Source organism: Macaca thibetana, chromosome 19 (genome assembly GCF_024542745.1).
Source record: "Macaca thibetana thibetana isolate TM-01 chromosome 19, ASM2454274v1, whole genome shotgun sequence".
In the NCBI taxonomy this organism is placed as follows: Eukaryota; Metazoa; Chordata; class Mammalia; order Primates; family Cercopithecidae; genus Macaca; species Macaca thibetana.
The window spans coordinates 23,476,672-23,500,065 of NC_065596.1; the positions used below are offsets into that span (position 1 = coordinate 23,476,672).

The window sequence follows — 23,394 nt, forward strand, 5'->3', positions numbered from 1 at the left end:
GGAAAATTGCTTGAACCAGCAGGCAGAGGTTGCAGTGAGCTGAGATCGTGCCATTGCCCTCCAGCCTGGTGGACACAGCGAGACTCCATCTCAAAAAACAAAAACCCGTGAAATTCACACAGTGAGCTACAACTTCGTGGTGGTCACCAGATGGCTGAATGGACCCCATTCCATGCAGTGCAGTATTTACCAAATTCCTAAGAGCAGAGCTGGGGCTTCGACGTGTCTAACCGTGCCTGGCCCAGGGCTGTGCACACAGTAAGTGCTCAATACATGCTTGCATGTCAGCGTGATTCCTAGGTGAGTGCTCCATAGCCCCGAAAAACACCCAAGCACGATTTTCAATTCCATCCCTCCTCCTCTTCCCAGTGGCCCCCACCTCTCAGACCATCAGTTTCTCTTTCTTTTTTTTTTTTTTTTTTTTTTTTGAGACAGAATCTCTGTCGCCCAGGCTGGAGTGAGGTGGCGCAATCTTTGCTCACTGCAAGCTCCACCTGCTGGTTCAAGCGATTCTCCTGCCTCAGCCTCCCGAGTAGCTGGGACTACAGGCGCCGCCACCGCACCCGGCTAATTTTTTGTATTTTTAGTAGAGACCGGGTTTCATCATGTTAGCCAGGATGGTCTCGATCTCCTGACCTCGTGATCCACCCACCTCAGCCTCCCAAAGTGCTGGGATTACAGGCGTGAGCCACCCCGTCCAGCCCATCAGTCTCTTTTTCTACGATAGCACCTGGCTGGCCCCTCCTCCAGGGGGGAGAAAGGGCTCAGGGCCTCAGGTGTCCTCCCTGGCCTTGCCGAGAAGGGTAACCTGAGGTCCGGGGCCCCCAGCAAGCGCCGCTGCGCGTCTTCCTGCTGTGGGTCTGGCCGCACCCAGGGTGGTTTGTGAAGGCAGGCCCCACGGCTCTGGGTTCAAGTCCAGGCTGTGTCCTGGAGCTTCTGTATGACGTCAGGAGAGTCTCATAGCCTCTGTGAGCCTCCGTTTTCCCTTCTGGGACATGGGTCAAAGGAACACGGCCTCGCAGCGTTTCTGTGCACCTGAGTCTCAGCCTTGCGCGCAGTGGACGCTCACGTTCCCCTTAGTAAGCAAAGGGAAGCGACACGAGCCAGACGAGGAGGGGACACCCCTGCCTGGCGGGCCTTCCCCTCTGTGTGTGTGTGTGTTTGAGGGTGGGGGTGACCCTTCTCCGACTTGCAGGGGGGAGCAAGGGCGCCGCCGTGTGGCCGCGGCAGCCCCGCGGAGGTGCTGGAACTCCAAACTTCTGCGCTGTATTTTCAGTTCTTGGGCTTTTTATCTGCAGCTTCCTGCCTTCCTCTCTTTTTAATGTTTCTGTTTTTGTTTTTGTTTTGAGACAGAGTCTCGCGCCGTCACCCAGGTTGTAGTGCAATGGCGTGATCTCAGCTCACTGCAACCTCCGCCTCCCGGGTTCAAGTGATTCTCCTGCCTCAGCCTCCTGAGTAGCTGGGATTACAGGTGCCCACCGCCAGCCTGGCTTTTTTTTTTTTTTTTTTTTTTTTTTTTTTTTTTTTTTTTTTAGTAGAGACGGGGTTTCACCATGTTGGCCAGGCTGGTCTCAAACTCCTGACCTCAAATGATCCACCTGCCTCAGCCTCCCAAAGTGCTAGGATTACAGGCATGAGCCACCACGTCTTTTTTTTTTTTTTTTTTTTTTTAGAGAGAGAGAGACAAGATTTCACTGTTTCCCAGGTCACAGCTCACTGCAGCCTCGACTTCCCGGGCTCAAGTCATCCTCAGCCTCCTGAGTAGCTGCAACCACAAGTGCCCACCTCCATGCCCCCCAACTGCCCAGCTAATTTTTTATTTTTTTGTAGAGATGGAGTCGCGCTATGTGGCCCAGGCTTATCTCGAACTCCTGAGATCCAGTGATCCTCCCACCTCGGTCTACCCCTCTGCATATAGTAGGTGCTCAATAAAGACCAACCAGATGCAGGAGTGGATGACTTTATTGCTCACGACTTTATTGCTCCGGTGACCCCGATCTTCAGGCCCCAGCGTCCTAGGCCAGGACGCTGTCGATCCAGGCCGCATAGCTCGCCACGCGCGTGTAGATCCCGGGCTTCTTGCGGTTGCCGCAAACTCGCGAGCCCGAGGTGACCACGCCCTCGAGCACGCCCCCGCACACCAGCGGGCCGCCGGAGTCGCCCTGTGGGGACAGGACGGGGCCGTGAGGGACGGCCCGCGTCCACCCCGGCCCCACACGCCCGACCCCCTCACCTGGCTGCAGTTCCCGCCCCACAATTCTCGCTCCTCCCTCCCGCCTTAATTTGGTCTTCACTGGTCAATATCCCCTGCCACGCCCATCGCATAGGCCGCACCTACAAGCCACGCCCCTCTATGCCCGCCCCCAGCTCCTGGCCACACCCCCTCTGGCCTCAATCTCACCACGTGTTCCCCCTACCCCACCCCACTCCAGGCCCTTTCCAGGATGGGGTCCCACACCTCATCCCTGCTCTTCCAGGCTTCGACTTACCGCAGATCCCACTTCTGCCCTAACCCGTCTCAGTGGCCACCTGCTCTGCTCAATCCCCACTCACCTCAGGCACGCCCCTTCCTTAGAGCCCCACCCAATCTTGGCCCTGGCTACCACGCAACCCTCGACTTGTCCTAGGCCTCGGCCCTGCTCAGGACCCCTTCTCTTCCCCGCCGCAGCAGGGATTCCACTCTGCACCAGCCCAGCCCCTTCAGAGGTTCCCACCCCGTCCACCTGCCCCGCCCCGTCCACCTGCCCCGCCCCGTCCACCTGCCCCGCCCCTTCCTCCAGGCCCCGCCCCTCATGCCCCACCCCGCTTCCTGGCCTCGCCCCCTTGTAGTCCCTCTGTTACTGGACTCCGCCCCCTCCTCGAGGCCCGCCCCCTATCCCAACCCTAACCCACAAGTCCTTCCACATCCCACCCGTTCCTGCCCATTTTGCCCGCCCTGACCTTTCTTCAGCCCCACCCTCTCCACAGGCCCTGCACCTTCTCCAGGCCCCGCCCCCACAGCCCCGCCTCATCCCACAGGCCCCGCCCCTCGTCCAGGCCCCGCCCACAGGCCGCCCTCATGCCCCGCCGCCATGACCCCACCTCATCCCACAGGCCCCGCCCCCATCCAGGCCCCGCCCATATACCGCCCTCATGCCCCGCCACTTCGGGTCCCGCCCCTCCACGCGCCCCGCCCCTTGCCTGGGCCCCGTTCCTACTTGCCCCCCCGCTTCCCTTCCCCTCTTCGGGACCTGCCCCCGTCCTGCGGGCCCCGCGTTTCCTCCCAGGCCCGCCCGTTCCTCCTGAAGGCTCACTTTGCAGCTGTCCCGGCGGTTGCTCTCCGCGCACATCATACGCTGGGTGATGGCGCCGTCGTGGTGCGTGCGCCGGTTGCAGGTGGCGCGGTCCAGCACTGGCAAGAGCACGTGCTGCAGGCGGTCCGGGCGGCGGCCCGCGTGGCTGACTATGCCCCAGCCGGCCACGTCGCAGAGAGTGCCCGGCTCCACGTCGCGGTCCACGCGCTGCCAGGGCAGGGGGCGCACAGCAGGGCCCAGCGTGGCCTTCTCGGACAGCTAGGGATGGAGGCGGACGTCAAGGTTGGGGTGCGGGGGTGCGAGGCCGGGGAGGATGCCGCGAGGCTCGGGGAGACGGGAAGGGGGAGGTGGGCATCAGGGCAGGGGGAGAGGTGGGCATCAGGGCAGGGACGGGGGTCTCTGCAGCAGGAGAGATCTAGGCTAGACCCTGGGTGGGGTGCAGGTGGGGGTGGGGTGGGTGCAAGCGTCCCCAGTGCAGCCGCAGAGGTCGAGGCTGGACCTGGGGTGGGGATGCAGGGGATGGGGGGGCTCCCAGTGCAGCCGCAGAGGTCGAGGCTGGACCCGGGGTGAGGGTGCGGGGGTTGTGGGGCGGGGTCCGCATGCAGCAGGAGAGGTCGAGGCTGGACCCTGGACCCGGGGCGGGGTGGAGTGAGGGTGGGCCGGGGGTCCCAGCGCCTCAGCAGGGACTGCGCTACACTGGGCCGACCTGCAGCAGGAGGAGGTCGTGGTCGATGGTGTCGGGCCGGCTGTCCGGGTGCGGCACTGCGCGGAGCACGTCGTACAGGCGCTTGGAGGGCTCCGGCTGCGACAGGGAGTGCGCGCCCAGGAGAACCTGCACCTTCCCGTCGGCCCTGGGGACCGGGCGGAGTCCGCGGTCGGTGCCAGCCGAGTCCCCCCACCCCACCCGGGCTCTTCCCCCGCGCGGCGCGGGCACTCACGCGTCCTCCAGGCAGTGCGCCGCGCTCAGCACCCACTGCTCGGCCACCAGGACGCCGCCGCACAGGTGCTCGCCGTTCACCTGCACCGACGCCATGTAGGGCCGCGCGTGGGCCTCGGCCTCTCTGCCGCCCAGGATCCGACCGCGGGGCTGCGCCGCTGTGGGTGGGCGGGCATGTGAGGGCCGCGGGGTGGACTCCACCCCCGGGCGAGGCCGCCTGGCGGGATCCCAGCTTTCACCCCCGCAGGCCGCTCCCCCGAAGAATCCCATCTCAGGTCGCTGTTTCCAGCACTTTGGGAAGCCGAAGGGGCAGTGGGGGCGGGGGGCGGGCAGATCACGAGGTCAGGAGTTCGAGACCAGCCTGGCCAATACGGTGAAACGCCCGTCACTACTATAAAAAGAAATACAAAAAATTAGCCGGTGTGGCCTATAATCCCAGTTACTCGGGAAACTGAGGCAGGAGAATCGCTTGAACCCGGGAGTCGGAGGTTGCAGTGAGCCGAGATCACACCACTGCACTCCAGCCCGGGCGACGGAGCCAGACTCCCTCTCAAAAAAAAAAAAAAGAAAGAAAAGAAAGAATTCCATCTCCGTCTTGGGGCCCCTTGGCATTGCAAACTCAGATATGCGTGGGCCAGAATGCCCCAGAGTGCGGAACCCACAGTGGGCCGGGGATGGGGGGCAGATCCCAGCTCCCCACCCTGGGCACAATGCCTTCCAGTTGGACATAAGAGAAATAGGGCTGAGCTAACCAGTGCCTAGGCAGAACCATTTTCCACACAGACATCAGACTCTGTCTGCAAGAAAAGCTGATTCCAGAAAGTGCCAATTTCCAAAAGAATCTTCTAGAATTTCTCAGCGTTCAGAGCCTTCCATTGGTGAGGAGAGACACCCCCTTCCTGCCCACCTGGAGGGGCTGGAGGATCGTCTGTGTGACCAAGGGGAGCACCTGGCCCACGCCCCTACACACCCCGCCCCTCACCCCAGGCCCAGGCCCCCTCACCGCAGGCGGCCACTCCCAGGAGGACCAGAACTGCCAGGTGCTCCCAGCTGTGCATGGTGAAGCCGCTGTGGCTGAGACACTGACCCAGGCGGGACCCTGGGGCTGCTTTTATAAGGGTGGAGGGGGCGGGAGGCTCCCAGGGGCCCTGTCCACGGGGTGGGCAGCGGCCCAGCTGGGGAAAGGGGAACCCGCCCGCCCAGCCTCCGCCCTCCCGGGGACTGGGTTACCTCCTGCCAGACTCACACCGGAGTCCACAAGTCGCTGGGAGACCCTCCGGCCTCTGTAAGCCTGACGGCCTGCTGGCCCTGGGTGGAGGGCAGTCCCTCAGATGGGTGGGAGGCAGAGAGGGGGACTGCACCCACCCCAGCCCCCTGGCCCCAACTTCACCAGACACAGAGTCTCCGAGCCTTGTTTCACAATCCTAGTTGGAGGCCTCAGCATGTAAACAACCCACTTCCTTGTCCTGCTACCCCCCGCTTCTTCTCTTCCTCCTCCAAATTAGAGAGAAGGTCTGATGGGGATAGAAAGGTCACTTGACACCCTTGTTTCTGTCTCTGTGACCTCTGGGGCTTGACGTCCTGACAAATAGAATGTTGGAAAGGCCAAGGCAGAGGCAGCTGGGAAGACTGGCTACAAAGGACAGGAAAACCAAAACAAACTGGGTGGAGCCTGAATCATGAAAGTTATATGGAAAGTTCAGGGAGGCCACCTTCAGGTGTGGCTTGATCCAGGTGCCTGAAGAATATCCAGTGTCTGCCTCTGGCTTCTCCTTTCTTCTCTGATGGCGTCTCTCCTAACCAGGCTCCCCTGGTGTGCTTCCAGGGACCCCATACTCAACCCAGTGGCTCAATGGGCCCCTCCTAAAATTCTTCATCACTCTAGCCAAGTCTCAAGGTTGCCTTGGGTTGGCGGAGCCTGGATCACACGCCCCCTCCCAAACTGCTCACTGAGGGCAGGTTCTGATGAACACAGTCAGGGCTGGCCGGGCACAGTGGCTCCCACCTACCATCCTAGCACGTTGGGAAACAAGATAGGAGGATCTCTTGAGCCCAGGAATTCGATGCCAGCTTGGGGAACATGGTGAGACCCCCTCTCTACAAAAAAAATTAAAATAAAATACTTTTCAGAATCTGGGCCATGGGGCCTTCTGTGAGGTGGGGATTTGTGTGTGTTGTTTTTGTTTTATTACAGACAGGGTCCTGCTCTTTGTCCAGGCTCGAGTGCAGTGGTGCGATCATAGCTCCCTGCAGCCTCCTCGACCTCCCGGGCTCAACTGATCCTCCTACCTCAGCCTCCGGAAGGGCTGGGACTGCAGGCCTGCTCATGGTGTAGCTCCATTTTTCACATCTACCCCCAGGGGCCAGTGGGATTCACGTTGCGTGAATCCATGGTACGGGGACCGAAGGATGGGGGTACCTTGTGGGGAGGACCTCGGACATCGTCTCCAGGGGGAGCAGCACACGGGATTCACCCAGCTTTTCTCTTCACCGTGGATCATTTGTTTCTTTTCTTTCTTTTTTTTTTTTTTTTTTAAAGGAGTCTTGCTCTGTCACCCAAGATGGAGTGCAGTGGCGTGATGTCTGCTCACTGTAACGTCCACCTCCCAGGTTCACACCATTCTCCTATCTCAGCCTCCCAAGTAGCTGGGACTACAGGCATCCGCCACCACGCCCAGCTAATTTTGTGTATTTTTAGTAGAGACGGGGTTTCATCATGTTGGCCAGGATGGTCTCGATCTCCTGACCTCATGATCCGTCCGCCTCGGCCTCCCAAATTGCTGGGATTACAGGCCACTGCGCCCGGCCTCACTTCTTTCTTTTCCCTTTCTTTCTTTTCTTTTTTTCCTTTCTTCCTTTCCTTTCCTTTCCCTTCTTTCTTCCTTCCTTCCTTCTTTTCTTTCTTTCTCTTTCTTTCTTCTTCTTCTTTTTTTTCTGAGACAGGGTCTTGCTCTGTCACCCAGGCTGGAGTGCAGGAGCGCGATCTCAGCTCACTGCAACCTCCATCTCCCGGGTTCACGCCCTTCTCCTGCCTCAGTCTCCTGAGTAGCTGGGATTACAGGCATGTGCAACCACACTCGGCTAGATTTTGTGTTTTTAGTAGAGATGGGGTTTCGCCATGTTGGCCAGGCTGGTTTCGAACTTCTGACCTCCAGTGATCCACCTGCCTCAGCCTTCCAATGTGCTGGGACTACAGGTATGAGCCACTGTGCCTGGCCCCCTGTGGATTATTTCATATGCACAGAGAATAGAAAATAATGTAACAAGGCCAGGCGCAGTGGCTCACGCCTGTGATCCCAGCACTTTGGGAGGCCGAGGTGGGAAGATGGCTTGGGCCCAGGAGTTCAAGACCAGCCTGGGCAACATAGCAAGACCCTGTCTCAAAAATAAAACAGAAAAAAATAGAATGGGCCATGCGTGGTGGCTCATGCCTGTAATCCCAGCACTTTGGGAGGCCGAGGTGGGTGGATCGCCTGAGGTCAGGAGTTCGAGACCAGCCTGACCAATATGGTAAAACACGGTCTCTACTAAAAATGCAAAAATTAGCCGGGCGTGGTGGCGGGCACCTGTCATCCCAGCTATTCGGGAGGCTGAGGCAGGAGAATCGCTTGAACCTGGGAGGTGGAGGTTGCAGTGAGCCGAGATTGCCCCACTGCACTCCAGCCTGGCAACAGAGTGAGACTCTATCTAAAAAAAAAAGAAAGAAAGAAAAAAAAAATAGAACGTGGGGAAGTCACTTCTTGCTCCATTGCCCTGGCTCTGCTGCCCCCTGGTGGTGGCTTACTCCAGCGATGCCCAAGACGCTCTGGAACATTTCAGTTGGATGATGATGATGATTATTATTATTATTATTTTATTTATTTATTTATTTTTTTTTTTTGAGATGGAGTCTCGCTCTGTCACCCAGGCTGGAGTGCAGTGGCCAGATCTCGGCTCACTGCAAGCTCCGCCTTCCGGGTTCACGCCATTCTCCTGCCTCAGCCTCCTGAGTAGCTGGGACTACAGGCGCCCGCCACCTCGCCCGGCTAGTTTTTTGTATTTTTTTTAAGTAGAGACGAGGTTTCACCATGTTAGCCAGGATGGTCTCGATCTCCTGACCTCGTGATCCACCCATCTCGGCCTCCCAAAGTGCTGGGATTACAGGCTTGAGCCACCGCGCCCGGCCTATTATTATTATTATTATTACTATTATTATTACTATTATTATGTTATGTTATTTATTTATTTTTGAGACGGAGTTTCGCTCTTGTTGCCCAGGCTGGAGTGCAATGGAGCGATCTCGGCTCACTGCAACCTCCGCCTCCCGGAATTCAGGCGATTCTCCTGCCTCAGCCTCCCGAGTAGCTGGGATTACAGGCATGCGCTGCCACGCCCAGCTCATTTTGTATTTTTAGTAGAAACGGGGTTTCTCCATGTTGGTCAGGCCGGTCACGAACTTTAGACCTCAGATGATTTGCCCGTCTCGGCCTCCCAAAGTGCTGGGATTACCGGTGTGAGCCACTGTGCCAGGCTTGGGCCATTCTATTTTATTTTATTAATAAAGAGGGGGTCTTGCTATGTTGCCCAGGCTGATCTTGAACTCCTGAGCTCAAGGGATCCACCGGCCTCAACCTCTCAAAGTGCTGGGATTACAGGTGTGAGCCACCACGCCCGACCTACTGACCATTTTCAACACCCAGTCACACAGCCAATGAATATCAAACACATTCTACAAAACGGAGGGATGTTTATTGTACCAGATGCTGGAGAACGCAGCTGTGGGCAGCTGAGGTGACCCAGGGGGTCCTTCTCAGTGGGTCCTGCTGGCCGGGTCCAGGGAACACGGGTGGTCCTCGGAGTGTTGGATGATGGAGTTGATCCAGTTTACAAACAGTGCCACCGGGGCAAAGGCATCGGGGTAGAGCCCCGAGGCGCAGCCTCCCCGGACGAACGAGGCAATTCCGTGGATTAGCCCGTTGCAGACCAAGGGGCTGCCAGAGTCCCCCTGTGGAGGCAGACAAGGTGGGGAAGCTGGACTGGGAGGCCCCGCCCACCTGCCCGCCACCTGTCAGGGTTGGGAAGTCCCTCCTAGGGTCTAGCCACAGTGCCTGTTGCTGCAATCCGGGCTGGGAGCAGGTGGGGAGCAGAGGGACCCCCGGGGCACGTACAAAGCAGACGCCGGCCCGCCGATGCCTCACGAGAGTGCAGACGTTGCCACGGCTGCAGAGGGACGTCACCACCGTCACGTTGAGCTCCTGCAGGACACTGGCGATCCCACGGTTCCCGCCCAGATGGCCCCAGCCCATGGCCAGGCACTGCACCCCGCTACCCACGCGGCGGCCCTGGGCCGGCAGCTGGGCCACCCGCACATTGTTGTTGATGGTGGCCGACCCATTGAGCTGTGGTGGGGGTGACAGATCGTCAGTGCGTCACGCGGGGCAGTGGTGATGACCCTCCCGTCTGCGGGCCTCAGTTTCCCCATCTCAGGTTCCACTGTGGTTCTGGGATCCTGCAGAGCAGGACACCCACCCTGCAATCTGCTCCCCAAGGCGAGCCTCAGTTTCCCCATCTGTGCAGGGGAGCCATCACCAAGGCTCAGGGCGTTGGAGGTTGTCCCTGGATGTGGCAGGAAGCAGTAGGTGCTCAATTAACAGAAAAACTACAGCCGGGCGCGGTGGCTCACGCCTGTAAGCCCAGCACTTTGAGAGGGCGAGGCAGGAGGATCAGTTGAGGCCAGTAGTTCAAGACCAGCCTGGGCAAGCTGGCAAAGCCCCATGTCTACAACAATAAAAAAAAAATGCCAGGTGCGGTGGCTCACGCCTGTCATCCCAGCACTTTGGGAGGCCAAGGCGGGTGGATCACAAGGTCAGAGATCGAGACCATCCTGGCTAACACGGTGAAACCCCGTCTCTACTAAAAATACCAACAATTAGCCAGGCTTGATGGCAGGCACCTGTAATCCCAGCTACTCCGGAGGCTGAGGCAGGATAATTGCTTGAACCTGGGAGGCGGAGATTGCAGTGACCCAGATTGAGCCACTGCACTCCAGCCTGGGCGACAGAGCAAGACTGTGTCTCAAAAAATTAAAATAAAAAATTAACCAGATGTTGCCAGGCGTGGTTGCTCACACCGGTAGTCCCAGCACATTGGGAGGCCGAGGTCAGGAGATCAAGACCAGACTGGCCAACATGGTGAAACCCTGTCTCTACTAAAAATACCAAAAATTAGCCCGGCGTGGTGGTGCACGCCTGTAATCTCAGCTACCTGGGAGGCTGAGGCAGGAGAATCGCTTGAACCCAGGAGGTGGAAGCTGCAGTGAGCTAAGATTGTACTGCTGCACTCCAGCCTGGGCAACAGAGTGAGACTCCATCCCCCCCCCCCAAAAAAATGTGTGTATATATATATATGTGTATCAGCCAGCCGTGGTGGACGTGGTGGACATGCTGGTGGCACCTGTGGTTCCAGCTACCCCCAAGGCCAAGGTGAGAGGATGGCTTGAGCCCAGGAGGTGGAGGCTGTAGTGAGTCTCGATCATGTCACTGAACTGGGTGACAATTATGAGAAAATTGAGTGACATGTCATGAAACTCTCCTCACCCTTCCCAGGGAGTAACTTTTTTTTTTTTTTCCTGAGACCCAGCCTGGAGTGCAATGGCACGATCTCAGCTCACTGCAACCTCCGCCTTCCGAGTTCAAGCCATTCTCCTGCCTCAGCCTCCCGAGCAGCTGGGATTACAGGCGCCTGCCACCATGCCCAGCTACATTTTTTTGTATTTTGGTAGAGACAGGGTTTCACCATGTTGGTCAGGCTGGTCTTGAACACCTGACCTTGTGATCCACCCGCCTCGGCCTCCCAAAGTGCTGGGATGACAGGCGTGAGCCACCGCGCCGGGTCCCCAGGGATTGAATCAAAACTGTAAGCCGGATACACGGGCCCCATTTCCCAAAGACAGAGGCGGCCCCTGCCCTCCGCCACAGGGCTGGTGAAGGGAGAGACGCAAAGAATCACCGGAAGTTTGTTGATTGACAGCAAATCCGGGCTTGCCTGCACAATCTCATTTCATCCCTCAACAGCCCATAGCGGGTATTTTCCCGTTTCCCAGAGGTGAAGACTGAAGCACAGAGAGGGGCTCGCCCAGCCCACGGTTCCACCCCAGGTCCCCACAAGCGGCCCCGACGCGCCCCTGCGTCGCCACCTCCACCCTCCCCAGGCCTCTGGCCTCTGCCCCTGCGCCCCCCGCCCCGGGTGTCCCTTCCCCCCGCGCCCCGCGGCACCTGGAGAACCACGATGTCGTTGAGGAAGTTGATGGGGTCGTAGCCGTTTTCGAAGACGCGCTGCACGGCGAACACCTGCCGGGTGCGCTCCCGCCGCTGCAGGTTATGGGCTCCCAGGACCACGCGCACGGAGCGGAAGTTTCTGCTGGGAGGAGAGGCGGTGGCGAGGGGCGCCCTGGGGGTCAGGGGGTCCCCACCCGAGAGGCCTGCGGGGGAAGGTGCCGGAGCCGCCCCGGGGCCCTGGCTTCCCCCGACCGTTCTCAGACCGGGACGCGGGTCCGAGCCGGGCGCACACCCTCATGGCTACTCACACGTTCGCCACGCAGTGCGCGGCCGACATGACGAAGTTGGGCGCAATCAGGGTGGCGCCGCAGAAGTGCCCTCCACGCCGCTGCAGGGACGCCATGAAGGGCCACGCGTGGGGCTGCGCTTGCCGACCGCCCACAATCTCCGAGGCCAGCGCGGGGCCTGGGGACACACCAGGTGTGGGTGCTGAGTGCCTGACAAGGAGCCCGTGCCTTCCCGGCCACGGGGCCCCTGGATACCCCACCAGGAACCCGCGGGACCCACCGCCAGGAACCCACGGGATCCCCCACCAGGAGCCCACGGGATCAGGACCATTCACACCCCTGTTGTTCAGATGAGGGAAACTGAGGCACGGAGAGGCAAAGGGACCTCCCCACGGTGCCCAAGTCCAAGGCACAGCCAGACCTGGACTTGAACCCAGAGGGCGCCTTGCGAGCCCCCCCACCCTGCCTCGGTTTGCAAACCCCAACTCTGGGCTCCTGGTGGTGGCTTCACCACTCAGAACCTCAGTCTCTTCTCCTGGTCCCCTTGTCCCAGATGGCACCTCCCCAGTGAGGATGAGGGACCCACACTGGTGGGGCCCACCATGAAGAAGTGGGAACAGAACCCCAGGGACAGAGGGAGCAGCGGAAGGATGGACACAAGGACTCACCCTCCAGCAGCAAGGCCGGCAGGACACCGGCGAGGAAAAAGCAGGAGAGCCGGCAGCCAAGGGTCATGGTGAGGCTGGTCTCTGGGGTCTCTGCCCCTCCGTGCCCACCCGGCTTCTCTTATAGCCCTGTGCCAGGAGGCCGTTACATTGCCCCACAGCTGGCCGGCGCCCCCCACTTCCTCTCTCCTGGCACAGGGCGTTGATGAAAAGGGGGAGAAAGGGGGCAAGAGGCTGGGGTTGGCTCCGGTGGGGCCGCCAGACAAAATTCAGGATGCACAATCGCGTTTGAATGTCAAATAATCGACGTGGGTCTTTTATTTAGTTTTTTGGAGACAGAGTCTTGATTTGTCGCCCAGGCTGGAGTACGGTGGCACAATCTTGGCTCACTGCAACCTCTGCCTCCCAGGTTCAAGTGATTCTCCTGCCTCAGCCACCTGAGATTACAGGTGAAATCACCACACGCGGCTGATTTTTGTGTTTTTAGTACAGACCGGGTTTCTCTGTGTTGGCCTGGCTGGTCTCAGAGGTTTTTTTTTTTTAATTTAAGTCTGTCCCGGTAAGTCTTTAATAAATTAAGACTTAAATACTTAAGTCTTAATTTAAGTATAAGGATATACTTACCCGAAATGCCCAGGTTTTACTGAGCATTGCTGTGTTTTTGCCAAACCTGCCAAACCTAGACCTGTGGGGCTTAATGCGGGTGGCCTCACCTGGCTCAGTTTACCTAGGGCCCTGTGATACCGGCCACATGCAGCTGTGTCGCCTGCCTCAGTTTACCCAGGGCCCTGTGATACCGGCCACATGCAGCTGTGTCGCCTGCCTCGGTTTACCCAGGGCCCTGTGATACCGGCCACATGCAGCTGTGTCGCCTGCCTCAGTTTACCCAGGGCCCTGTGATACCGGCCACATGCAGCTGTGTCGCCTGCCTCAGTTTACCCAGGGCCCTGTGATACCGGCCACATGCAGCTGTGTCGCCTGCCTCGGTTTACCCAGGGCCCTGTGATACCGGCCACATGCAGCTGTGTCGCCTGCCTCAGTTTACCCAGGGCCCTGTGATACCAGCCACATGCAGCTGTGTCACCTGCCTCAGTTTACCCAGGGCCCTGTGATACCAGCCACATGCAGCTGTGTCGGGCACTCACGGTGTAACAGGCACTTCCCTGATCCTTCTCAGGGTTCCTGTTTGGGATGAGGAAACTGAGGCATGTCAAGGGCCTCCCCAGGAGCTGCAAGTTTAACCCAGGTCTCTGGGACCCACAGCTGGACGGAGATCTGGAGCTGGCTCACTCCAGCCTTGCTCCCTGAACCTCAGGGCTCACTCTCAGGGCCGGGCCTTCCATCCTGTCCTTGGCAGTCACCCACAACGGGGAACTCACTCTCACCCAGGCTCACGGTCAGTCCCTGGACAGCAGCTGAGGCTCTGACGGTCTCTCCCGCCCTTCTGCCTTGGTGAGCTTCCCCGAAGCCCTCCCCGCCTGAGGCAGGGGACCGGCAGGCAGGGGTGCTGGAGAGAGAATTCCTGCCCAGGCCGGGAGGCTGGAATGAGGATGTCCACCCAAGCCTGAGAGCTTCTGCCTGGAGGAACTGGCAGGGGAGCTGGAGCCCCAGCCACGGGGATGGGATTCCCAGGACCCAGCCCCAGGCTCCGGGCCCCGTTCCTCTTCCCATCTCCCCCACGATGTTCCAGCTGCAACGGCCGGGCCAAGGCTGTTGCAAGAACCAACGTCCTCCTGGCTCCGGGACAAGGGGAGGGGAAGGGAACCAACGGGCCTGACTCCAGGAACAGGCGGGGCGAGGGCACCCGGGGACACACAGAGCCTGGGCCGGGCTGGAGTCCTGACGTGACCAAGGACAAGTGGACTCCCATAGCTCTCAGGTTAGAGGGACAATGGCCCTGCCCTCCCAGAGCCTGGCACACAGCAGGCACTCCATCCACGTCTGTCCTGTCCTCAGCGTAATCAGACACACACTACCCTGCCTCCTCCCCTCCCCTTTTGGCAGGATTCCCACCTTGCTGCCTTAACATCACCGTGGTGCACTTAGTAAGCACCTGCTGTATACACAGCCCTGTTTCAAGTCGGGGATGGGGGCGGCCATATCTTGGGGGGGGGGGCTTGGCCTCCAGCAGGGAGATCAGACTTGGCGTCAGCTGCATTTATTGAGCACCAGCTGTATACCACATTCGCATGTGCAGTTATTGTTAAGTGTGCCGACGCTGGGTTCATATCCTGGTTCTGGTGTGGCCTTTTGGCCACTGTGTAGCTTCAGGCCCCTGAAATAAACTCCACGACTCAGTTTCCTCCTCTGTAAAATTATAATCATAGGATCCATCACATAAACCTATCACGAGGGTGAAATAAATTAACGTTCGTAAAGTTCTTAGCTAAGAAAGTGTTGTCTGGCCGGGCGTGGTGGCTCACGCCTGTAATCCCAGCAGTTTGGGAGGCTGAGGCGGGTGGATCACCTGAGGTCGGGAGTTCGAGACCAGCCTGACCAACATGGAGAAACCCCGTCTCTACTGAAAATACAAAATTAGCCAGGCCTGATGGCGCATGCCTGTAATCCCAGCGACTCGGGAGACTGAGGCAGGAGAATCACTTGAACCCGGGAGTCGGAGGTTGCAGTGAGCCGAGATCGCACCACTGCACTCCAACCTGGGCGACAAGAGCGAAACTCCGTCTCAAAAAAAGAAAAAAGAAAAAAGAAAATGTTGCCTTTGAGAGCTTGTTAACCATTAACTGTGGCAGGGAAGGTAGGGTTGTTATGGTCACAGCGGGTATAGACTCCAAGGGGGACGTGGGGTCTTCCGGGAGGCCAGGAGCGTGCTAAGATTACAGCAACCTGGAGGTGTTCATATGTAAAGAGTCACTGAGGACCCACTTGGGCAACACAGCCAGACTCCATCTCTACAAAAAAATAAGAAAATAGCTGGGTGTGGTGGCACCTGTGGTCCCAGCTACTTGGGAGGCTAAGGTGGGAGGATCACTCGAGCCCAGGTGGTTGAGGCTGCAGTGAGCCAAGACTGCACCACTGCACTCCAGCCTAGGTGACAGAGTGAGACCCTGTCTCAAAAATAATTAAGTAGGCCGGCTGCAGTGTCTCACGCCTGTAATCCCAGCAGTTTGGGAGGCCGAGGCGGGTGGATCACCTGAGGTCGGGAGTTCGAGACCAGCCTGGCCAACATGGTGAAACCCCGTCTCTACTAAAAATATAAAAATAAGCCAGGTCTGGTGGCGCATGCCTGTAATCCCAGCTACTCAGGAGGCTGAGGCAGGAGAATCGCTTGAACCCGGGAGGTGGAGGTTGCAATGAGCCGAGATCAGGCCACTGCACTCCAGCCTGCACGACAGAGCAAGACTGTCTCAAAAAAAAAAAAGGAAAAAAAAGACAAAGGACAGCAAGGAGCTATGTGTGTCCTGAAGCAGGTCGTCCCCTCTCCGTGGTTAATGCCTCCTTCTCGTGGCCACTTGTCCGTCTGAGCTGGACTGTGAGTCCCACCTCTTCCCTGCCTCGGACCGCCCCTCTGGCCACCCCCCAGTTTATTCCTCATGCTTCCACCAGGGGACTCCTCCCCTGCCTACCCATCCTAGGAGAAATAGCGCTCCAACCCCATCACCCCTCCCCTGCACCCACACCCCTCCCCTGCCTGCCCTCCTCCCCATTCCCTGGCCTCTCGCCCTCAGGCCTCTGCCCAGACCGTGCCCCCTGCCTGGTGGCCCTTAGGATGTTTCTGTTCACACCTTGATCTGCAGCTCTGGCACTGCCGCCTCCTCCAGGAAGCCCTCCAGGGTGCTCCCCCATCCCCATCCGCCTCCTCAAGGAGCCCCTGAGCTGGCAGGGACACAGTGGAAGCCCTGAGGGCCCACATGGGCTTCTCGCCAGTTCTAGAAAACGTCTGGGGTGACTCCATTTTCCAGATGAGGAAACCGAGGCACGGAGATGAATAACAACCTGCCAGAGCCACTCTGATGGGGCCGGGTTAGAACCCACAGCCGGGTGACTCCATTTTCCAGATGAGGAAACCGAGGCACGGAGATGAATAACAACCTGCCAGGGCCACTCTGATGGGGCCGGGTTAGAACCCACAGCCACGAGCATCCAGGAGAGAGACCCCCTGCAAGCTGGGCCCCCATCCCCCCTCCGACTCCCCCCATCCTGAGTTTGGGACTCAGGGACTTGAACCCTGGGGACCTCTGGGCAGTTCCCCTCCCCTCCCTATGTGGGAAGGACAGACAGGAGCCGGGGGAGTTTCAACGTTTATTGAGGTCACGGTGGGGAGAGGTGCAGGGCCGGCCTGTCTCCCGGAGCCCCGAGGGAGGCAGTGTGGTGGGACGGGTGAGGCCGTCCCGGACCCGGGTGGAGGAGGCAGTGTTCGGAGAAGAGCTGCTTCTGTCCAAAGATCCCCCTCCAGGGTTTGCAGCCGGGCTCGGTCCCGGCCAGCGCTGTGGGGGCGGCTCAGGGGCGGCCCTCAGCCCCCACGCGGCGCAGTATGGAACGGATCCAGTCCACGTAGAGGGCTACCCGCGCGAAGAAGTCGGGGAACTGGCCGGTGGCACATTCCCGGATCACAAAGGAGTCTACTCCCTGGATGACACCATCACAGATCAGGGGCCCACCTGAGTCTCCCTGGAGGATGGGGGATGGTCAGTCACCCAGGCTGGCCCCAGGCAGCCAGGACGGGTGCTGGGGTGACCACAAGCTGTTTCAGAATCAAATGCTTCCAATCTGGAACTTTCCCTCCCTCCCTCCCTCCCTCCCTCCCTCCCTTCCTTCCTTCCTTTCTCCTGTTTTGTTGTGTTTTGTTCTGTTTTGTTTAAGACAGAGTCTAGCTCTGTCATCCAGGCTGGAGTGCAGTGGCGTGATCTTGGCTCACTGCAAACTCTGCCTCCCGGGTTCAAGCGATTCTCCTGCCTCAGCCTCCCCGAGTCCCTCAAGACAGGGTCTCACTCTGTCGCCCAGGCTGGAGCACGGTGGCACAATCATAGCTCACTTCAACCTCTAACTGCCTGGCTCAAGCAATCCTCCTGCCTTAGCCTCCTGAGTAGCTGAGCCTAAAGGCTCACACCACCACACCCGGCTAATATTTAAATTATCTGTAGAGATGCCGTCCTGCCCCAGGCTGGTCTCAAACTCCTGGACTCAAGCGATCCTTCCACTTCGGCCTCCCAAAGTGCTGGGATTACAGGTGTGAGCCGCCGCTGCTGTTCTGGAATTTTCTTTAACATGTGTGAGCACCAGCCAGGCACGGAGGCTCACGCCTGTAATCCCAGCACTTTGGGAGGCCGAGATGGGTGGATCACTTGAGGCCTAGAGTTCAAGACCAGCCTGGTCAACACGGAGAAACTCGGGAGGCTGCGTCTGCAGTACTGAAAAATACAGACTCCATCTCAAAAAAAAAAAAAAAAAAAAAAAAAAAAAAAAATACCAAAAAATTAGCCAGGCACAGTGGCAGGCATCTATGCACCCAGCTACTCAGGAGGCTGAGGCAGGAGAATACCTTGAACCCGGGAGATGGAGGTTGCAGTGAACCAAGATCTCATCACTGCACTCCAGCCTGGACAACAGAGCGACACTCTCAAAAACAAACAAAAAAAAAGTGTGAGCAGGGAGGGGCTGAGGTCATTTGTAGGAACTGGGCATTTATGGGCCTCCCGCTGGATACCTGGACTCCTGGATTCTGGAAGGGGCCGCCAGGTGAGGGCATATGGGTCTCCCACACCTTCCTGTGGTCCTAGGGGGGAGTGGGGGGCAAGGGACCCCCAGACCCACCCAGGAAGCCAGGTGCAATGTGAGTGCCCCAGCCCGCCGAGCCTGCCCGTTGGGTGTTGGGTGTGCCTGCCTTCCAGGTCCGGAGACAGGCACAGCATGAAGCCACACAGCTAGGAGGTGGCGTGGAATCCTGACCGCCGCCCTCCTCCCCTCAGGGCAGCCCGGATCGCCACGGGGAGCGATGTTACTTACAAAGCAGATGCCAGCACTACGGCGAGGGACGAAAGTGCACACGTTGTGTGTCCGGCACAGTAAGGTGACCACGGTGACATTGAGCTCCTGCAGGACCTGGGCTGGGGGGTCGTGGGTGCCCACTCGGCCCCAGCCCATGGCCAGGCACTGGGTGCCGTGGGGCACTGGCTGGTCCTGCCGTGGCAGCTGGACTGTGGCCACGGAGGCACTGAGGTTGGCCGGACGGTTCAGCTGGGGCAGAAGGCAGATGGCAGTGAGACGCTGCTCCCACGCCACGGTGGCCGCCCAGGCCACCCTCCCACACACCCACCGCCTCAAAATGCCACGCACGGCACGCCGCTCCCTCCGCCTGGGCCCCACGACCCCCTTTGTCCCAGTTGTCACTGTTGTATTCATTCATTTTCTTTTTTTTTTTTTTTTTTTTTTTTTGAGACGGAGTCTAGCTCTGTCGCCCAGACTGGAGTGCAGTGGCGCGATCTCGACTCACTGCAAGCTCCGCCTCCCAGGTTCACGCCATTCTCCTGCCTCAGCCTCCGGAGTAGCTGGGACTACAGGCGCCCGCCACCACGCCCGGCTAATTTCTTTTTGTATTTTTAGTAGAGACAGGGTTTCACCGTGTTAGCCAGGATGGTCTCGATCTCCTGACCTCGTGATCCGCCCGCCTCGGCCTCCCAAAGTGCTGGGATTTGTATTCATTCATTTTCTTTCTTTTCTTTTCTTTTTTTTTTTTTTGAGATGGAGTCTTGCTCTGCCACCCAGGCTGGAGTGCAGTGGCGCGATCTCGGCTCACTGCAACCTCCCGGAGCCCTCCCGTTGGGTGAGGTGGCCAGCCTGGTCTCAAACTCCCAACCTCAAGTGATCTGCCCTCCTCAGCCTCCCAAAGTGCTGGGATTACAAACGTGAGCCATAGTGCCCGGCCATTCACTCACTCACTTTCTTTCTTTCTTTCTTTCTTTTTTTTTTGAGATAGAGTTTCACTCTTGTTGCCCAGACGACAGTGCAATGGCACAATCTCAGCTCACAGCAATCCCTGCCTCCTGGGTTCAAGCAATTCTCCTGCCTCAGCCTCCCAAGTAGCTGGGATTACAGGCATGCGCCACCACGCCCGGCTAATTTTTGTATTTTTAGTAGAGATGGGGTTTCCCTTGTTGATCAGGCTGGTCTCAAACTCTCAACCTCAGGTGATCTGCCCGGCTTGGCCTCCCAAAGTGCTGGAATTACAGGCATGAGCCACCACACCCAGCCCATTCATTCATCTTCAAAGCACTTTTTTTTTGGTGAGTTGGGGTCTTGCTCTGTCGCCCAGGCTGGAGTGTAGTGGCGCGATCACAGCTCACTGCAGCCTCAACCTCCTGGGCTCAAGTGATCTTCCCGTCTCAGCTCATGAGTAGCTGGGCGCATGCTACCATGACCAGTTGATTTTTAAATTTTTCTTTTGTAGTCTGGGCGTGGTGGCTCCCGCCTACAATCCCAGCACTTTGGGAGGCTCAGGAGGGCAGATCACTTGAGGTCAGGAGTTCAAGACCAGCCTGGCCAACATGGCAAAACACCGTCTCCACTAAAAGTACAAAAATTAGCCAAGCGTGGTGGTGCGTGCCTGTAATCCCAGCTACTCAGGAAACTGAGGCACGAGAATCGCTTGAACCTGGAAGGCGGAGGTTGCTGTGAGCCGACACCGAGCCATTGCACTCCAGCCTGGATGACAGAGTGAGACTCTGTCTCAAAAAACTAAAAAAAATAAAAAAAAGTCTTTTATAGAGATGGGGTCTGACTAGGTTGGTCAGGCTGCTCTCAAACTCCTGGCTTCAAGTGATCCTCCCATCCCGGCCTCCCAAAGTACTGGGATTACAGGCATGAGCCACAGTGCCCAGCCCCAAGCACTTACTGAGCACCACCTGTATGCCCGGTCCTGTTCTAAGCCATATGAGTCTGATAGTGAACAACACAGACAAAAATCCTCTGACCTGGGGAGATGGTCTTTCGGGGTGAGAGGAGGCCAGGAGCGCCGGGTGACTGAGAGGAGCACACGGTTCAGTGGAGAACAGTGAATCGGGGAGGACTGTGGCTGTCCTTGCCACTTCAAGTGGGGTCAGGGGAGATGCCAGAGGAGGCAAGGGTACCTGGGTTTCTGGGGGAACAGCACACCGGGCAGAGGCACAGCCAGGGGAGAGGCGGGGAGGAGGAGGGGCCTGGTGTCCACAGAGCGGTCTCTCCCCCCAGTGCCACCGGACCCAGGCTGCAGCGGCCTCGGTCGTGGCCCAGTATACAGTGGGTGCTCAATGAATGCTTGCTGAAGGAATGGGGGCCCCGGAGCCCTCCCTGGCGGCCCTGCCCGCGCACCTGGATGAGGAGAACGTCGTTGAGTTTGTTCTCAGCGTCGTAGTTGTTCTGAAACACCTGCTCCACCGAGAAGTGCTGCTGGCCGGGCTCCTGCGTGCGCACGTTGTGGGCTCCGAGCACCACGTTCACCAGGTGGTGGGGGCTGCGGGGGTGGCGCGGTCACTCCTCGGCGCCCTGGACACGCGCTGCGCCACGCACCGGGCCCTTCCCGAGGCCGGCGGAGCAGCCACAGACCCCCTCCCGCGGCGACCCTGTCCCCGGGGACCCCCAGAGCGCTGCCCCGGCTCTCCCCGCTCCCACAGCTGCCCACGCGCGAGGGGCCTGGGGTCAGCAGCCGGGACTCAGCCGGGTCCTCCCCGGGCAGAGGGACAGCGGCCCGGCCGGGGCTGGAGGAAGAGGCCGGGGCGGACGGACGGCGCTGGGGAGGGACCCCTCACATTTCCTGCAGGCAGTGCGCGGCCGTCAGCACGAAGCTGGGGTGGATCAAGGTGCCCCCGCAGAAGTGGCTGCCCAGGACCCTCTGTATCTGCAGCGAGGCCATGTAGGGCCTGGAGTGTGGCTGCGCCTCGCGTCCGCCCACGATCTCCGCAGCCCGGGCAGCACCTGCGGGGGAGTCCAGGCGTCAGGGAGCCCCCAGGCTGCAGGGGAAGGGGGGATGGCAGAGCAGCCCCGGGGGTCTCCCCGTCTGCAACCCTCTCAGCGCCTGCCGGCTGGTGGGGAGGACCCAGCGCCCGGGCCGGGGGTTATTGCAAAGGCGCAAAAAAAAAAAAAAAAAAAAAAAAAAACAGGCGGCTGTTTTCAGTCCTGAGGGTCAGGAAAGCTTCCAAGACGCAGACCAGGCCGGTGGCTCACGCCTGTCATCCCAGCACTTTGGGAGGCCGAGGCGGGTGGATCACGAGGTCAGGAGATCGAGACCAGCCTGGCTAACACGGTGAAACCCTGTCTCTACTAAAAATACAAAAAAATTAGCCGGGCGAGGTGGCGGGCGCCTGTGGTCCCAGCTACTCGGGAGGCTGAGGCAGGAGAATGGCGTAAACCCGGGAGGCGGAGCTTGCAGTGAGCCGAGATGGCGCCACTGCACTCCAGCCTGGGCGACAGAGTGAGACTCCGTCTCAAGGAAAAAAAAAGTTAGGTGTGGTGGTTCACACCTGTAATCTCAGCTGCGTGGGAGGCTGAGGCAGGAGAATCGCTTGAATCCAGGAGGCAGAGGTTGCAGTGAACCGAGATCGCACCACCGCACTCCAGCCTGGACAACAGAGTGAGATTCCGTCTCAAAAAACAGAAAAAAGGGCCGGGCGCGGTGGCTCAAGCCTGTAATCCCAGCACTTTGGGAGGCCGAGACGGGTGGATCACAAGGTCAGGAGATCGAGACCATCCTGGCTAACACGGTGAAACCCCGTCTCTACTAAAAAAAATACAAAAAACTAGCCGGGCGAGGTGGCGGGCGCCTGTAGTCTCAGCTACTCGGGAGGCTGAGGCAGGAGAATGGCGTGAACCCAGGAGGCGGAGCTTGCAGTGAGCTGAGATCCGGCCACTGCACTCCAGCCTGGGCGAGAGAGCGAGACTCTGTCTCAAAAAAAAAAAAAAAAAAAAAAAAAAAAAAAAAAACAGAAAAAAGGCCGGGCGCGGTGGCTCATGCCTGTAATCCCAGCACTTTGGGAGGCTAAGGCAGGTGGATCATGAGGTCAGGAGATCGAGACCATTCTGGCCAACATAGTGAAACCCCTTCTCTACTAAAAATACAAAAATTAGCTGGGCATAGTGGCGGGCGCCTGTAGTCCCAGCTACTCGGGAGGCTGAGGCAGGAGAATGGTGTGAACCCGGGAGAATGGCGTGAACCTCCCGGGTTCAGTGAGCTGAGATGGCGCCACTACACTCCAGCCCGGGCGACAGAGTGAGACTCTTGTCTCAAAAAAAAAAAAAAGAAAGAAAGAAAAAAGGAAAATTGCCCTCAGGATAGGGACCTGAGGGGCCCCATGCTCTCTTTTTCCCCTGATTCCGGCATCACTAACTCCTTGACCCTTTCACTCACTCACTCACTCATTCATTCATTCATGCATATTCACTGAGCGTTTGCTGAAGGCCGGGTGCTGTCCAGGAATTCGCTTGTTATAGGTAATTCTCAAAACAGCTCCCCAGGAGGAAAGGACTGGCTTTAGACCATTGTACAGATGGGCAACTGAGTCAAACGGCCGGGGGTCCCCCTTGCCCTTTTCCTCCCCGCCCCTGCAAGCGGTGGTCCCGAGCAGTGAGTGGAGTCTCCCCTGACCCTGCCTCAGTTTCCCCAGCTGTGCCAGGAGGGCTTTGGATGGACCTCGTGGTGGATATTTCCCCAGAATCCACCGGGCCACGGAGGCTGGACGGGCGGGCACGTGGCTCACTCACCACTCAGCAGCAAGGCCAGCAGCACGGACGCCAGGGCAGGGCTGGGGGGCTGGTGGCTGGGAGCCATGGTGGGGTCCAGGGTGCACCCACGGTCAAGCTCCTCTTATAGCCCAATGGCAGAGGCCGTTGGGTTGCCCAACGCCCAGGCTGGGTCCCCACTTCCTCCTTTTGCCTTGGGAGCCTGGGAGTCAGAACGGACTCCAGGGAGGACGCGGGGGCTTTGGACTCAAGGTCCTGAACTTCGTGGGGGCAGGGAGGCTGACTCTC

The 23,394-nt window shown here is 58.8% G+C and overlaps 4 protein-coding genes across 5 annotated transcripts in view; 1 reads left to right on the forward strand and 3 right to left on the reverse strand.

The window, feature by feature from the left end:
- The window catches only part of RNF126 (ring finger protein 126), a 245,801-nt gene that overhangs the window by 27,064 nt on the left and 195,343 nt on the right, over positions 1–23,394 (forward strand). The window lies entirely within an intron of this gene.
- On the reverse strand, positions 1,802–5,314 carry CFD (complement factor D). The gene is made up of 5 exons (XM_050771205.1): positions 5,234–5,314; positions 4,232–4,388; positions 4,000–4,144; positions 3,294–3,551; positions 1,802–2,162 (listed from the first exon to the last, which is right to left on the reverse strand). The coding sequence occupies exons 1-5, from the start codon at positions 5,286–5,288 to the stop codon at positions 2,016–2,018; spliced, it is 762 nt and encodes a 253-aa protein (XP_050627162.1). The 5' UTR covers positions 5,289–5,314; the 3' UTR covers positions 1,802–2,015.
- ELANE (elastase, neutrophil expressed) lies at positions 8,940–12,887 on the reverse strand. Of its 2 annotated transcripts, none has more exons than XM_050771197.1 (5): positions 12,442–12,887; positions 11,795–11,951; positions 11,484–11,628; positions 9,378–9,608; positions 8,940–9,214 (listed from the first exon to the last, which is right to left on the reverse strand). In XM_050771197.1, the coding sequence occupies exons 1-5, from the start codon at positions 12,506–12,508 to the stop codon at positions 9,020–9,022; spliced, it is 795 nt and encodes a 264-aa protein (XP_050627154.1). In that variant the 5' UTR covers positions 12,509–12,887; the 3' UTR covers positions 8,940–9,019. The 2 variants fall into 2 exon arrangements, with proteins under 2 accessions (XP_050627154.1, XP_050627155.1); XM_050771198.1 differs by having other exon boundaries at positions 11,484–11,625; positions 12,442–12,884.
- Positions 16,686–23,238, reverse strand: PRTN3 (proteinase 3). The gene is made up of 5 exons (XM_050771202.1): positions 23,128–23,238; positions 21,180–21,345; positions 20,743–20,884; positions 18,403–18,633; positions 16,686–17,067 (listed from the first exon to the last, which is right to left on the reverse strand). The coding sequence occupies exons 1-5, from the start codon at positions 23,192–23,194 to the stop codon at positions 16,897–16,899; spliced, it is 777 nt and encodes a 258-aa protein (XP_050627159.1). The 5' UTR covers positions 23,195–23,238; the 3' UTR covers positions 16,686–16,896.